We start from the raw sequence: 13034 nt of genomic DNA, 5'->3' as shown, positions 1-13034 counted from the left end.
TACTGTTTTCACTTCATAGCAGTGAAAATTGAAGCAGTGTCTTTTCAATTCTGGGCCTAAAGGCTGAGGACCTTACTAACCTAGATTTTTCTGTCATACCCAAGGCCATTTCTGACCAGAAACCATGCTGTTCAGTACCTCAATTTCTTAGGCACTGTTCTTTCCTAGATAGGCATCCTTAACTGTATGGTTAATGCCTCAAAGAAGTAAACAGTTAATGCTCTTGGTGCTGATCTTGGGATTTCCATTGTTATTAAAGATTGCCTCATAGCTTGACTGTTTTTTAACTATTGAGTGACTTTTCATATCCTAATCATCCATAAGGGCTAAGTGGAATGGGAATGGGGAATTCCTCAAGGGAGGAAGCACTCAACCATTCCAAGGGAGAGGTGGAACTGCTGAGTCTTCTCGTTGTCCTGAGAGGCAAGGTGAGCATTCCTGGACACTTTGGTTAATTTTACTGTCCAGGTGTGACAGTTCTTATCTGTAGGAACACCTTGGTTAATTTTACTGTCCAGGTGTGACAGTTCTTATCTGTAGGAACACCTCCAGTGTTCCTAATTAGGAATTCTCTCAAGTAGGAGATTACTCCAAGCCAGAGTTGAAAGACTTTGGGGGAGTACGACACCTGAAGGAATTACTGGTGGTACTCCTTACTGTACGCAACTGTCTCCATCTCCTATCCACCCACTTCTTTTCCTATTTCTCTTTGTCCCCACTCACCATTCAACTGGAATAATTTAGGCCTACCATCGGTATTGATTGCTTAACCCTACCAGGTATTTAGAGTTACTGCTATTTCATTGTTTTGAAAGGTAATGAGAGTCAATTCAGAAGACAAATGTCTATCTGGATCCTCAACCTACTGTAGTGGAAAGTGAAGGAGAAAGTAAACTAACCATACTTTCTTATTGCTAGGAGCTATGAAAGGAGCTTTTCATTTGTGTTATGTAGGGTACAAAAGATTATTTTGTACCCTGGCCAGGAAAGGCAGGGAGTCATCTTTCTGTCTTCCTGCTTCCCCTCTTTCAACCTTCACCTTTTTATCCTCTTCTTCCATATCCTGAGATTGTTGCTTTTGCTGATGACATTTCTAAGCTCAGTTGCAGATGGTGTCTGTGGGAAGTAAAGCTTGGTGAGAAGAGGGCTCTCTGGTATCTAAGAGAAAGCAGATAAGAGTTGCTTTAATGTCCTGGTGATTAATCACTGGGGTGCCAAAACACTTTGACCACTGGATTTCTCTCATATCTCTTATCTCAAAAAATTAGTACTCCAAGGCTGAGAGAAAGAGACTGATACTGAGTTTGTCTTTCATACCCTCTAAGTGGGTAGTTTGTTAGTGGACCATTCTCAATTTGCAACCTTCAGCTACAGCATACTTCTGTGGAATAAGAAGGTATAGCCATGAAATAAACTTACTTAGACCCAGGTTCTCTAGGACCTGTAAATGGATGGACTTTTTGATATCTTGCTCTGGCATGTTTGTAAACTACAGATAGTATTGACAGCTCTAAAGGAATGAAGGGCATTTTATCCAGGCCAAACCAACCCTGAGGGAGGCAGCATGAAGAAACCTTTAAGAAGTCCACCATATAGCAGTCAGAGCTAAGTAAAGAACAAAGTCTGAGTCTTGGAGGATGTCTTTTCTCTACCTAAGGGGCCTATCTGATGGACTGTCTCTAGGAGGAGATCCTTCTCCCTCCTCAGTCTCAGAACTACAGTAGTGCCTAATGAGGGACACCCTTGGTGAGGATCAGCTTGTAGATGACCCTCCTCACCAAGGCTAATGCAATTTTGAATGCATTTGGCTCTGGAGAAAACAGGCTGAATTCAAAGACCTAAAGAAAGCTTAGTAGCCTGGTCCCTTTTTTAAAGTCTGGAACTTTTTAGTTTGGCCTTATACTAGTGTTAATATTTATAATTTCTGTTAGGGGACCAAAAGTCTCAGAAAATGAAGCAATATAAGAGGTGGAAATAAGGGTAAGAAGGGAGAACTAGAAGAGTCTGGTAGCTGGGCTGCAGAAAGAGACTTGGGGTATAATTCCTTATTTTTATTTATTTATTTATTTATTTATTTATTTATTTATTTATTTTTGAGATGGACTTGCTCTTCTTGGAGTGCAGTGGTGTGATCTCGGCTCACTGCAGCCTCCACCTCCCAGGTTCCAGCAATTCTCCTGCCTCAGCCTCCCAAGTAGCTGGGATTACAGGTGCGTGCCACCATGCCCAGCTAATTTTTTGTATTTTTAGTAGAGACAGGGTTTCACCATGCTGGCCAGGCTGGTCTTGAACTCCTGACCTTGTGATCCACCCTCCTCGGCCTCCCAAAGTGCTCGGCCTCCCAAAGTGAGCCACCGTGCCCAGCTTGGATATAATTGCTTATAAAGAAGAGAGGGATACAGGATGGAAGGAAAAATTATGGTTGAGTTAGTGAAATTTATAGGATAATTTTCTTAGAGATTCACAGTTCATTTCAGGAAGACCCCATTAAAGCACCAATACTGAGTAAAGAATTCCCCTTAATTACAGTAGTCTTACCTTTAGGGTTGGAGGATGGGCCAAGAACCCCTAGGATACTATGAAGACATTTTCTGTAGGGAAACTAGAAAAGATGGGCAAATATGTTAAGCAATATATAAGGACATTTACTTAACACTGTTATCTACATAGTTCAAGAGAGTAATTCAAGAATAAGGAGGAATGACATGGATGCAGCACATTAAACAGTTATTTGTATTGTTTGAATTTCAAAACTCCTGCAAGTGGTTTTAGGTATGCTAAGTCAACCTAGAGACTAGTAGTATTCCTCTGCCACTCATTTTAGATCCAAATGATGGCAGTGCATAGAAGAACAAATGAGAATATGCGAATTAGAGTCACAGAATGTTAGAGCTACAAAAGAAGATTAGTTTGTTTGGTTCAGTACCATCTTTAACCAGTAAAAAATGCCCAGAAAGGCCGAGGAACATGTATGGTGTTGCGAGAAAGAAGGGAGAGAAAGGGAACTAACATTGTTGGGTACCTGCTATGTGTCAGGCGCTGCCTAAGTGCTTTGTTTTTATCTTGATTGATTAGCACCTTGAGGCTAAGGGATAGAATGAATAAATGGCAAACTCCGGCTACCTGGGAGCGGTGGCTCACGCCTGTAATCCCAGCACTTTGGGAGGCCAAGGTGGGCGGATCACGAGGTCAGGAGATCGAGACCATTCTGGCTTACACGGTGAAACCCCATCTCTACTAAAAATACAAAAAATTAGCCAGGCGTGGTGGCACAAGCCTGTAGTCCCAGCTTCCCGGGAGGCTGAGGCAGGAGAATTTGCTTGAACCCAGGAGGTGGAGGTTGCAGTGAGTGAAGATTGCGCCACTTCACTCCAGCCTAGGCGACAGAATGAGACTCCATCTCAAATACATACATACATACATACATACATACATACATACATACATACATACGGCTAGTATCCTGAGCAATATGTAGGAGATAAAAGGGAGTGGTAGACCACGTTTTCCTCTCTAACCACACAGGGCTAAACTAGAGGAAGTAAAGAGTCAGCATTTGAGAGTGAGGTTAATCTAAGGAAGTATTTGCCAAACTGTTGAAAGCGACTCATAAATAACTTCTCCATTCCTAGAGACCTTCCAAAACATGTTGATAAGAGTTAGGACTGATAGGGACCAAGATTACTCTTGGCTCTGGAATTGATTTTCATTTTGGAAAATCAAGTCATGACCTGAGAATGTGGGATTAATTGTACAAATAGGAAACAAAATGGAGCTTCTCATCCTAAAATGTCTTCAAAGAGAATAGTATTTATCTACCATGAATGAAGGAGATAAATTCCTTTGGTGACTGTACTTGTTTTTTTGTTTTGTTTTGTAACACTTTGAAGTCATGAAACTGAATTTGTAATCTTGGGGAGATTCAGTGCCAAGTTCAAGGCAGGTGGCAATTTGAAAATTGACAGAATAAGATTGTGTTCCTCATGGTTGTTTGATATAATATCCCAATAGTTATACCATGAGGGCTGCTTCAGTGGGGAGCATTAATATCATTAGCAGAGGCATGTCCTGTGTACAGACAGGACAACCTCTGAGGAAGAAGACTGGGGGAGGGTCCCACCTTCAGGAAGCTTCTGGGTCTTGTGAGAGAGGTCAGTCTTACAGCTGGTGGAGAGTGGGGAATCTGTAAGTCAACATATCAATGCAGGTTGTAATATAAAACTATTATAATAAGAGGAAACCAAAGGAAAGAAATAATCGGAGAAAGTGGACTTATTCAGAAACAATTATTTGAAAATAAGATAGGGGACATAGAACAGAAGAGGAAGGTGAGCAGTGGGAGGAATCTCATGGAAGAGGGCTCGTGTATGTTTTGTGCAGAGGCTGTGAATTGGCTGACCAGAATGGTACAGGAAAGGAGTATTAGGAAATGAAGTTGGAGGAGCAATCTCATTGGCTTGAATGAGGAATTTGATTTGTTAAGCAATAGCAGGGAACAGAGCATGATGAGATGAAAATCACATTGAGGACTTTTGTAGCAGTACTTGGTCAAGGAAGCAGGAAAGTTCACTAAAATATTATTGTTCTTGCCAAGACATGAAGCACTGAGAGTTTACAGTAGAGTAAGACAAGGAGAATCAGAGGAAAGAAAGTGGGTCCATAGGAATTAGCAAGGCTTGGTCACAGCTTGGATGTGAGGAGAGGGATAAAAGCCTCAGGATGATGATCCCAAGACACATTTGTGCTGTTGGTGGTGATGAAAGCTTGATAAGAGGGAACTGCTTTGTTTTTAAGTAGGAAGTGTTTTATCTTATTAACCAATTGATAGCATGTGTCAATGTTCAGTATTGCAGAGTCTAGGAGGGGGCACTGCCCCTGGAGGATAGTGGAGCATGCACCATGTGTCCAGATGATAACCTGCATGCACCCTGCCCTTTTCAGGTTGAAGAACCAGGCAAGAGGGAGTCTGTTGCTAGGGTGTGCCCATAGACTTCAAGAATGCTATCCTACTCTGGATCTGGGAAAGAAAATAGTATTTTTGCCAGTTTCTTCCCCTTTAATGCTTTGAAAATGGGATATGACTAGCCTGTGGCAGCATGTGCCTGTGGATGCACAATTCTCTAGCTTGATTCTTGGAAGGCCTTTTTCTGTCCCTCCCTAGGGATCATTTGTATCTCTGATTCCTGCTCCCAGAGCCATAAAGTGGGAGCCCCCGTTTATTAATTGGGCTGGGACTGGGGCGGGGGTCGGCGGGGGACTCTTTAGTGCGGCAGGCGGGGGTCTTCCCGAATGAGCCCATTAGCCAGCCCCAACGGCAGCTGAAACGGGGCCTCAGCCAAGTCCTCTCTGTTTCAAAAACCCTCCGTCGCCTGCGGCAGATCAGAACAAGGCCTGCGGGAGCCCTTAGCTTCTGATTGCAGCTGAGAGGAAGGACAAAACAATTTATAGGAAGCCAAGTAGCTCCTGTCTCACTGTGTCTTCCTTTCCAACTTTGGGGAAGGGGAAGACTGGGATATGGTGTCGCCTCCCACCATGGCTTGTTACAGGCTTAAAGTAGGAGAGAATGAGAGTATATGGACATTGATTGAACACTTATGTCAATGCTGTGGATGTGTTTACACATGTCCCTGCTTTCTTCTTCCCATCTACACACAGTTGAGTTGGATTAGCAGCTACTACTTATGGGGGGCTCCCTAGGTGTGTGCTAAGTCTGGTGGGTGGGGAGGTATGCTTACCATACTCCTTCCTGCCCCATACCTGCTCTCAGTCTCCCATTTGCTTTATCAAAATTCAGGGTTAGAGTTAGACTGCCTCAACTTCTTTTCCTCTTAATGGGAGGAGTTTGAGTTTGGCTTTTTTTTTTTTTTTTTTTTTTGAGACAGAGTCTCGCTCTGTCACCCAGGCTGGAGTGCAGTGGCGCGATCTCGGCTCACTGCAAGCTCCGCCTCCTGGGTTCATGCCATTCTGCCTCAGCCTCCCAAGTAGCTGGGACTACAGGCACCCGCCACCATGCCTGGCTAATTTTTTTGTATTTTTAGGAGAGACAGGGTTTCACCATGTTAGCCAGGATGATCTTGATCTCCTGACCTCGTGATCAGCCTGCCTCAGCCTCCCAAAGTGCTGGGATTACAGGCGTGAGCCACTGCATCCGGCCCCGAGTTTGGCTCTTAAAGGAAGGCCTCCTTCTGAAACATACTTGTCCCTTTGGTTAAGCCAGCAAGGGAAAGGTAGGCATCTATAGGGGAGTTTCTCTGCAGTGGCCCAGAGAGAAGCTGTAAAGGGCAGGAATGAATGTATCACTTCCTGATGGAATGACACGTCTTCTCCCTTAGGGAATCATAGATTGCCAGGGCTAGGAAAGAGGTCAGGTAATCTAACCTCTCCCTTTACAGAGCAGGAAACTGAGGCTTAAGGAAGGAAAGTGCCTTGCCCATGCAGTCTCACAGCGAGTTAATGGCAGCCAGCCAGAACTAGATCCAAGAGGCCAGAATCTTGACTTCTGCGAGTAGAGTGCCCCCAACTTTAAGATGACCCTTTCCTGAGAGCCCTGAGCTTCTTCAGGAAAGGAAGGATGGACTGTGAGATTTGAGGAGGGAGAGAGAGATTGAGGGGGAAAGGTAGATCTAGAAAGACTGGGAAATTATATATACATATATATGTGTGTGTGTGTTTGTGTGTGTATCTTAAAGAATAATCTTTTTTTTTTTTTTGAGACGGAGTTTCGCTCTTGTCACTCAGGCTGGAGTGCAATGGCGCGATCTCGGCTCACTGCAACCTCCACCTTCTGGGTTCAAGCGATTCTCCTGCCTCAGCCTCCCGAGTAACTAATGGCTAATTTTTTTGTATTATGTAGCCTGGCTAATTTTTTTGTATTTTTAGTAGAGACGGGGTTTCACCATGTTGGCCAGGCTGATCTCAAACTCCTGACCTCAGGTGATCTGCCTGCCTCGGCCTCCCAAAGTGCTGGGATTGCAGGCGTGAGCCACCGCGCCCAGCCTCTTATTTTCTTTTTCTTTTTCTTTTCTTTTTTTTTGAAACGGCGTTTCATTCTTGTTGCCCAGGCTGGAGTGCAATGGTACGATCTTGGCTCACCACAACCTCTGGCCTCCCGGGTTTGAGCAACTCTCCTGCCTCAGCCTCCCAAGTAGCTGGGATTACAGGCATGTGCCACCATGCCCGGCTAATTTTGTATTTTTAGTAGAGACGGGGTTTCACCATGTTGGTCAGGCTGGTCTTGAACTCCTGACCTCAGGTGATCCACCCACCTCAGCCTCCCAAAGTGCTGAGATTACAGGCGTGAGCCACTGCACCCAGTCTAAGAATAATCTTTCAATGACATGCAGATTATACAAGTGTAATTTTTATTTAAAGTCAAGAGTCTGGTTCATTGGGAAGCAGATGGCAGCCACAGCCAAAGATCCTGATGCCCTCAGAGTTAACCCAAACTTCAAAGAGCATTTTGCAACTATCTCTGGAGGTTGGATAGCAGGAAAAGATCCTTAGAGGCAATGTGAGAAATTCACCCTAAATCTCAACTGAAGCTCTTTTGCTATATTGAAAAGAAAAAGGGAATGGAGAAAGAAAACACATCGGCTAGAAAACTATGGTGGGGGAAGGGAGTCCCTGAATGAGAGATGAGATGATAGAACTCAGCAAAAAGAGGTATGCTCTGAGATTACAGGAAAATGGTAAGGGGACCTTCTCCTCTCCTTTATTTTAGTTTTTAAAGTTTTGAGTTGTTTGATATTCTCCTTTGATGAGGCAGAAGGAAGGTGGTATGTGGTGATCCACAGTGGCCTAAATACCCTAAATAGTGTGTTCAGTTGGCTGACACGCATTGCTGGTTCTGTAAGTCATCTCAGTCTGGTGCCAAGATGCCTTTCCCTCTTTAGACCCCTCCTGGATGTATCTACAGTCCCTTCCAGTGTTTGCTTTCTCTGAGCATATGAGTCTGGGAGCCACTGATGAGCAGAGAGTGGAATGGTGGAGCATGCCTAGGCTGGAAGCAGAATGGTGAAGGGAGGAGGGCATCATTGGGCAGATTAGAAAGAGTTAATGGGTCTAGGGGAGAGGTACTGGGGATCTGCAAAGTGAATATTGTCTGTTGCTGATGAAGAAATAGATCCCAGTACATATCCTTTACATTTTGTTCATCAACTTTGATAGACAGCATAGAGGAAATGTGGAACTGGTCTCCATGTAAATTTGTCTCTAGGGAATGTATGATAGACCTACTTGTCCAGATTACATTAAGTTTGCTGTCCTGCAAACCTCCTTTCTCACAGTCAGGATCCTTTTTTGCCTTAGAGTCCTTCCTGAAGGAGCTGTTATGGATGAGAGAGCCACAAGTCCAACCTCATGATCTGATCTAAAACTGGGTGTCCTCCTCCCAGTCACCTTATTTTATTAGCCTTATATTAACCATTAACCTTCATTGATCTTTATGATTTTGGGTTTCACAGCTTCTGTTTCTGTTGAATTCCCTAACTTTAAGAACCATGTTTTTGCTTTTATCAGCCTGGGAGCTAGGTCCCTGGAGACAAGAATTTTAGAACAGTTATGACTCTCTCTGGGAGTGTACTAAGGTTAGTCTGAATCCTTCTGGGGAATTCAGGTTTGAAGGAGTTAGAAGAGTGCTAACATCACCGTCACTGTTACCTACCAATGGATGCTTCCTGGGTGCAAGACCAAAGATGTTCTTTGGTGTCTAGTCCCTTGTCTCATGTCTAATGTAACCTGCCATTTTCCTTTACAGGTAGGAGCAACGGTGGGAATGCCTTCTGAGGAATGCAGTGATGTCCATCAGTCACCTCTCACCCAGAGCCTGGCAAATTCAGTCTCTTTCACAGAACCTAAAGCCAAGCCAGGTAGGGGCCTAAAGCCAATCAGAGGTCACTGGCCTGCTTTTGTGTGGGATGACCCTACTCCCATCCCACCCCACCCCACCCTTGGTCTTAGAGAAGTTTCTTTCTTTTTTTTTTCTTTTTTAATTTTTATTTTTTGAGACAGAGTCTCACTCTGCCGCCCACGCTGGAGTGCAGTGGCGCAATCTCAGCTCACTTCAACCTGCGCCTCCGGGGTTCAAGTGATTCTCGTGCCTCAGCCTCTTGAGTAGCTGGGATAACAGGCGATCTTTTTTTTTTTTTTTTTTTTTTTTTTTTGTGGAGTTTCGCTCTTGTTGCCCAGGCTGGAGTACAATGGCATGATCTCGGCTCACCGCAACCTCCGCCTCCCAGGGTTCAAGCGATTCTCCTGCCTTAGCCTCCTGAGTAGCTGCGGTTACAGGCATGCACCACCACACCCGGCTCATTTTGTATTTTTAGTAGAGATGGGGTTTCTCCATGTTGGTCAGGCTGGTCTCCAACTCCCAATCTCAGGTAATCCGCTCGCGTCAGCCTCCCAAAGTGCTGGGATTACAGGCGTGAGCCACCGCACCAGGCTAACAGGTGATCTCAGGGAAGTTTCTTATTCCGAAAGATCTCCAGAGGAGTTTTCTTAGCTTTTTATTTGACCCTATATTCTGATGTTCTGCCTTCTGATTAATAGATTCTCCCTTCCAGCTAGAGCAGGTAACCCCCTTTCTTGGCATTCCTGTTCTTTCCTCTTGTCCAGCTGTGCTAATGGATGTTCCTCTACAGTGGGTTGCTGATGTCAGTTAGTGGGTTACTCTCAGCCCTCTCCTCCAGGGCAGCTAGCCCTCTAGCCCACAACCCCATCTATATACACAGCCTTGCAGGGTCTCACTCCTGTTGCCCAGGCTGTAGTGCAATGGCATTATCATAGCTCACTGCAGCCTCAGGTGATTTCTCCTACCTCATCCTCCTGAGTAGCTGGGACTAGAGGCGTGTGCCACCATGCCTAGGTAATTTTTTGTATTTTTAATAGAGACAGGGTTCCACCATGTTGCCCAGGCAGGCCTTTAACTCCTGGACTCAAGCAGTCTGCCTGCCTCGGCTCCTAAAGTGCAGGGATTATAGACGTGAGCCACTGTGCCCAGCCCCAAAAAGCTTTTTTTTTTTTTTTTTTTGAGACAGAGTCTTGCTCTGTTGCCCAGGCTGGAGCAAAATGGCGCGATCTCAGCTCACTGCAGCCTCTGCCTCCCAGGTTCAAGTGATTCTCCTGTCTCAGCCTCCTGAGCAGCTGGGATTACAGGTGCCTGCCACTACGCCTGGCTAATTTTTGGTATTTTTAGTAGGGACGGGGTTTCACCATGTTGGCCAGGCTGGTCTTGAACTCCTGACCTCAGGTGATCTGCCCACCTCAGCCTCCCAAAGTGCTGGGATTACAGGATTTTTTTTTCCTTCCTTCCTTCCTTTTTGTTTTTTGAGACGGAGTCTTGCTCTGTCACCCAGACTGCAGTTCAGTGGCACGAGCTCGGCTCACTGCAACCTCCACCTTCCGGGTTCACGCCATTCTCCTGCCTCAGCCTCCCAAGTAGCTGGAACTACAGGCGCCCGCCACCACGCCTGGCTAATTTTTTGTATTTTTAGTAGAGATGGGGTTTCACCATGTTAACCAGGATGGTCTCGATCTCCTGACCTCATGATCCGCCCACCTCGGCCTCCCAAAGTGCTGGGATTACAGGCGTGAGCCACCGCGCCCGGCCCCTTCCTCCTTTTTTATGGAACACTTTACAAATTTGCATGTCATCCTTACACAGGGACCATGCCAATCTTCTCTGTATCATTCCAATTTTTTCTTTTTTTTTTGAGACGGAGTCCTGCTCTGTCGCCCAGGCTGGAGTGCAGTGGCACAATCTCAGCTCACTGCAAGCTCCGCCTCCTGGGTTCACTCCATTCTCCTGCCTCAGCCTCCTCAGTAGCTGGGATTACAGGCGCCCGCCACCACACCCGGCTAATTTTTTTTTGTATTTTTTAGTAGAGACGGGGTTTCACCATGTTAGCCAGGATGATCTCGATCTCTTGACCTCGTAATCCGCCTGCCTCGGCCTCCCAAAGTGCTGGGATTACAGGTGTGAGCCACTGTGCCCGACCTCCAATTTTTTTAGTATATGTGCTGCCAAAGCAAGCACCAAAAAGCTATTTTCTATTTCTTTCTTCTCAGTCAAGATAGGGCAGTTCTGTCCCTTCTCACTACCTCTAATCAGCTTCTTCACTTCCTTTCCAGGTTCAGTGGGAAATCCCACCTGTCCAAACACTGTGTGAGACACCAGAATTAGAGGCCTGCAAGCCTGCTTCCTTCATCCCCAATGCCCAGATGGGACAGGTCACCAGCCTCCTGTATCTACCCCCACCTTTCTTGCTTGCTGGTAGGTGTGCTGCTCCTCCTACCCATCAACCCCAAACAGGGTTATGTTTCTCTCTCGGAGTATTTTTCTCTGTTATTAAATGTCTCCAACAAGGGGAAGGCCTTGGTGACTCGCCTGTATGTCTTCATAACTTCCAGCCCGAATCTGTAAAGAGCTGCTAACCTCCTGGTATCAAATGTCCATCCCTTTTTCTATAGTTCGTGACCATTTTTCCCATTTAGTGGGTGTGGGAAGGGACCAGTAAACAGATGGTATTTGGTACTGGAGAGGGAGAGTCTAATGACAGGTAGCCTTTCTTCTGGGGGCTAGAAATCTGAAGCCACAGATGTGCATTCTTCCTAGTTGCTTGCTATCCTGGGAGAGTACTAGGATCTTTTTTTTTTTTTGAGACGGAGTTTCGCTTTTGTTGCCCAAGCTGGAGTGCAATGGCACGATCTTGGCTCACTGCAACCTCTGCCTCCCGGATTCAAGCTATACTCCTGCCTCAGCCTCCTGAGTAGCTGGGATTACAGGCATGCGCCACTATGCCAGGCTAATTTTTGTATTTTTATTAGAGATGGGGTTTCTCCATGATGATGAGGCTGGTCTCGAACTCCCGACCTCAGGTGATCCGCCTGCCTTGGCCTCCCAAAGTGCTGGGATTACAGGCATGAGCCACTGCGCCTGGCCTACCTGGATCTTTTGAGCGAATGGTTTTATGTGTGCATTTGTTTTTAATAATATCCAGACTGTTCCGAAAGGAAAGATGATTTATCTAGTGTCTATTTCCCAGGACCAGGATCTTAGGCTCTGAGAATCTGTCCATACTCATTCCCAGATGCCTCCAGGAAGTGGAGAATAGACGGCCATAAAGCAGAATCAACTACTAGGTGTTACTGTCTTGAGCTCAGGTGTCAGCTCTCCTCTGGGGCCTGTTGAGAGTTGCAGGGTCAGGTGTGGGCAGAGCATCTCCCTGCATCCTGGGCATAGGAGGTGACATCAGCTTATCCTCTTGACCCTAGGCCTCCTCTCTCTGCAGTGCCTCTCTCATCCCTACAATCCAGACAGCACATGCAGCAGCTCAAATAAGTGCCACCTCTGGGTGAGGTGCTCCCTCTCCTGGTAGGCATATGGGTTGAGTTGGAGGTGAAGCAGGTGGGCTGAGGTAGACAGAGGGATAGAGCAAGTGTTAGCAAGAAACGTCCCTGGATGTAGTCAAGCAGTAAGTATGCATGGAGTACCTTGAGCACCAGCATTTATGACTTATCTTCATGTCTGTCTACCAGGTTATCTGATCGCACAGAACAGGCCTGCCAGTTGGGCAGCTGCAGTCATGGTTTCTGCCACACGAGGGCGCTGCTGGCCAATTAAAACTCATGCCCCTTAGCAGACAGTTTGGGGATGAGGGCACCCTTTCTCCAAAACAGGGGTCAGAAACTCTGGGGCTCTCTGGACCCCAGAGAGCATGGGCCCAAAAAGTGAGACAAATATTTGGTACCACTTGTTCTTCCTTGAAAATGGCTTGAGACCCCTAAACACTTTGCTCTAGTGGCCTGACATCTCAATGTGCTTCCAGCTGAACTTGGGAAGCCCCCTCTTTCCAGGCACTTAACACCTTGCACAGGTGCATCTCTCCCTTAAGGTGTAGCAGGTTCCAGCTGTATGCCCCATTGTCCCCCTGCCTTAATGGCAGTCACTTTCCGACCCAGACGGTGGAGGTGCCTGTGGTTTTTAGGGGGAAAAAAATCTCTTATAATTGTTCTAAGAAAAGTATTTTGTTAGTGAG

The 13034-nt window shown here is 46.0% G+C and overlaps 1 protein-coding gene and 1 non-coding gene across 22 annotated transcripts in view; one reads left to right on the top strand and one right to left on the bottom strand.

Annotated features, from left to right (window-relative positions):
* The window catches only part of CDK12 (cyclin dependent kinase 12), a 106087-nt gene that overhangs the window by 74064 nt on the left and 18989 nt on the right, over positions 1-13034 (top strand). For all 21 annotated transcript variants that reach the window (XM_063599096.1, XM_063599095.1, XM_063599091.1 and 18 more), the window contains 2 exons: positions 8756-8867; positions 11128-11269. In XM_063599096.1, the coding sequence (XP_063455166.1) occupies positions 8756-8784 (29 nt within the window). In that variant the 3' untranslated portion in view covers positions 8785-8867; positions 11128-11269. The remainder of the gene's footprint in view (positions 1-8755; positions 8868-11127; positions 11270-13034) is intronic.
* LOC112437612 (U6 spliceosomal RNA) lies at positions 10616-10717 on the bottom strand. The gene has a single exon (XR_004667456.1). It is a non-coding gene; the product is annotated as a U6 spliceosomal RNA (small nuclear RNA).

The sequence above is a fragment of the Pan paniscus genome, chromosome 19, assembly GCF_029289425.2.
Source record: "Pan paniscus chromosome 19, NHGRI_mPanPan1-v2.0_pri, whole genome shotgun sequence".
In the NCBI taxonomy this organism is placed as follows: Eukaryota; Metazoa; Chordata; class Mammalia; order Primates; family Hominidae; genus Pan; species Pan paniscus.
The sequence above is the reverse complement of the archived record's forward strand: the minus strand, read 5'-3'. Positions and strand labels throughout refer to the sequence as shown.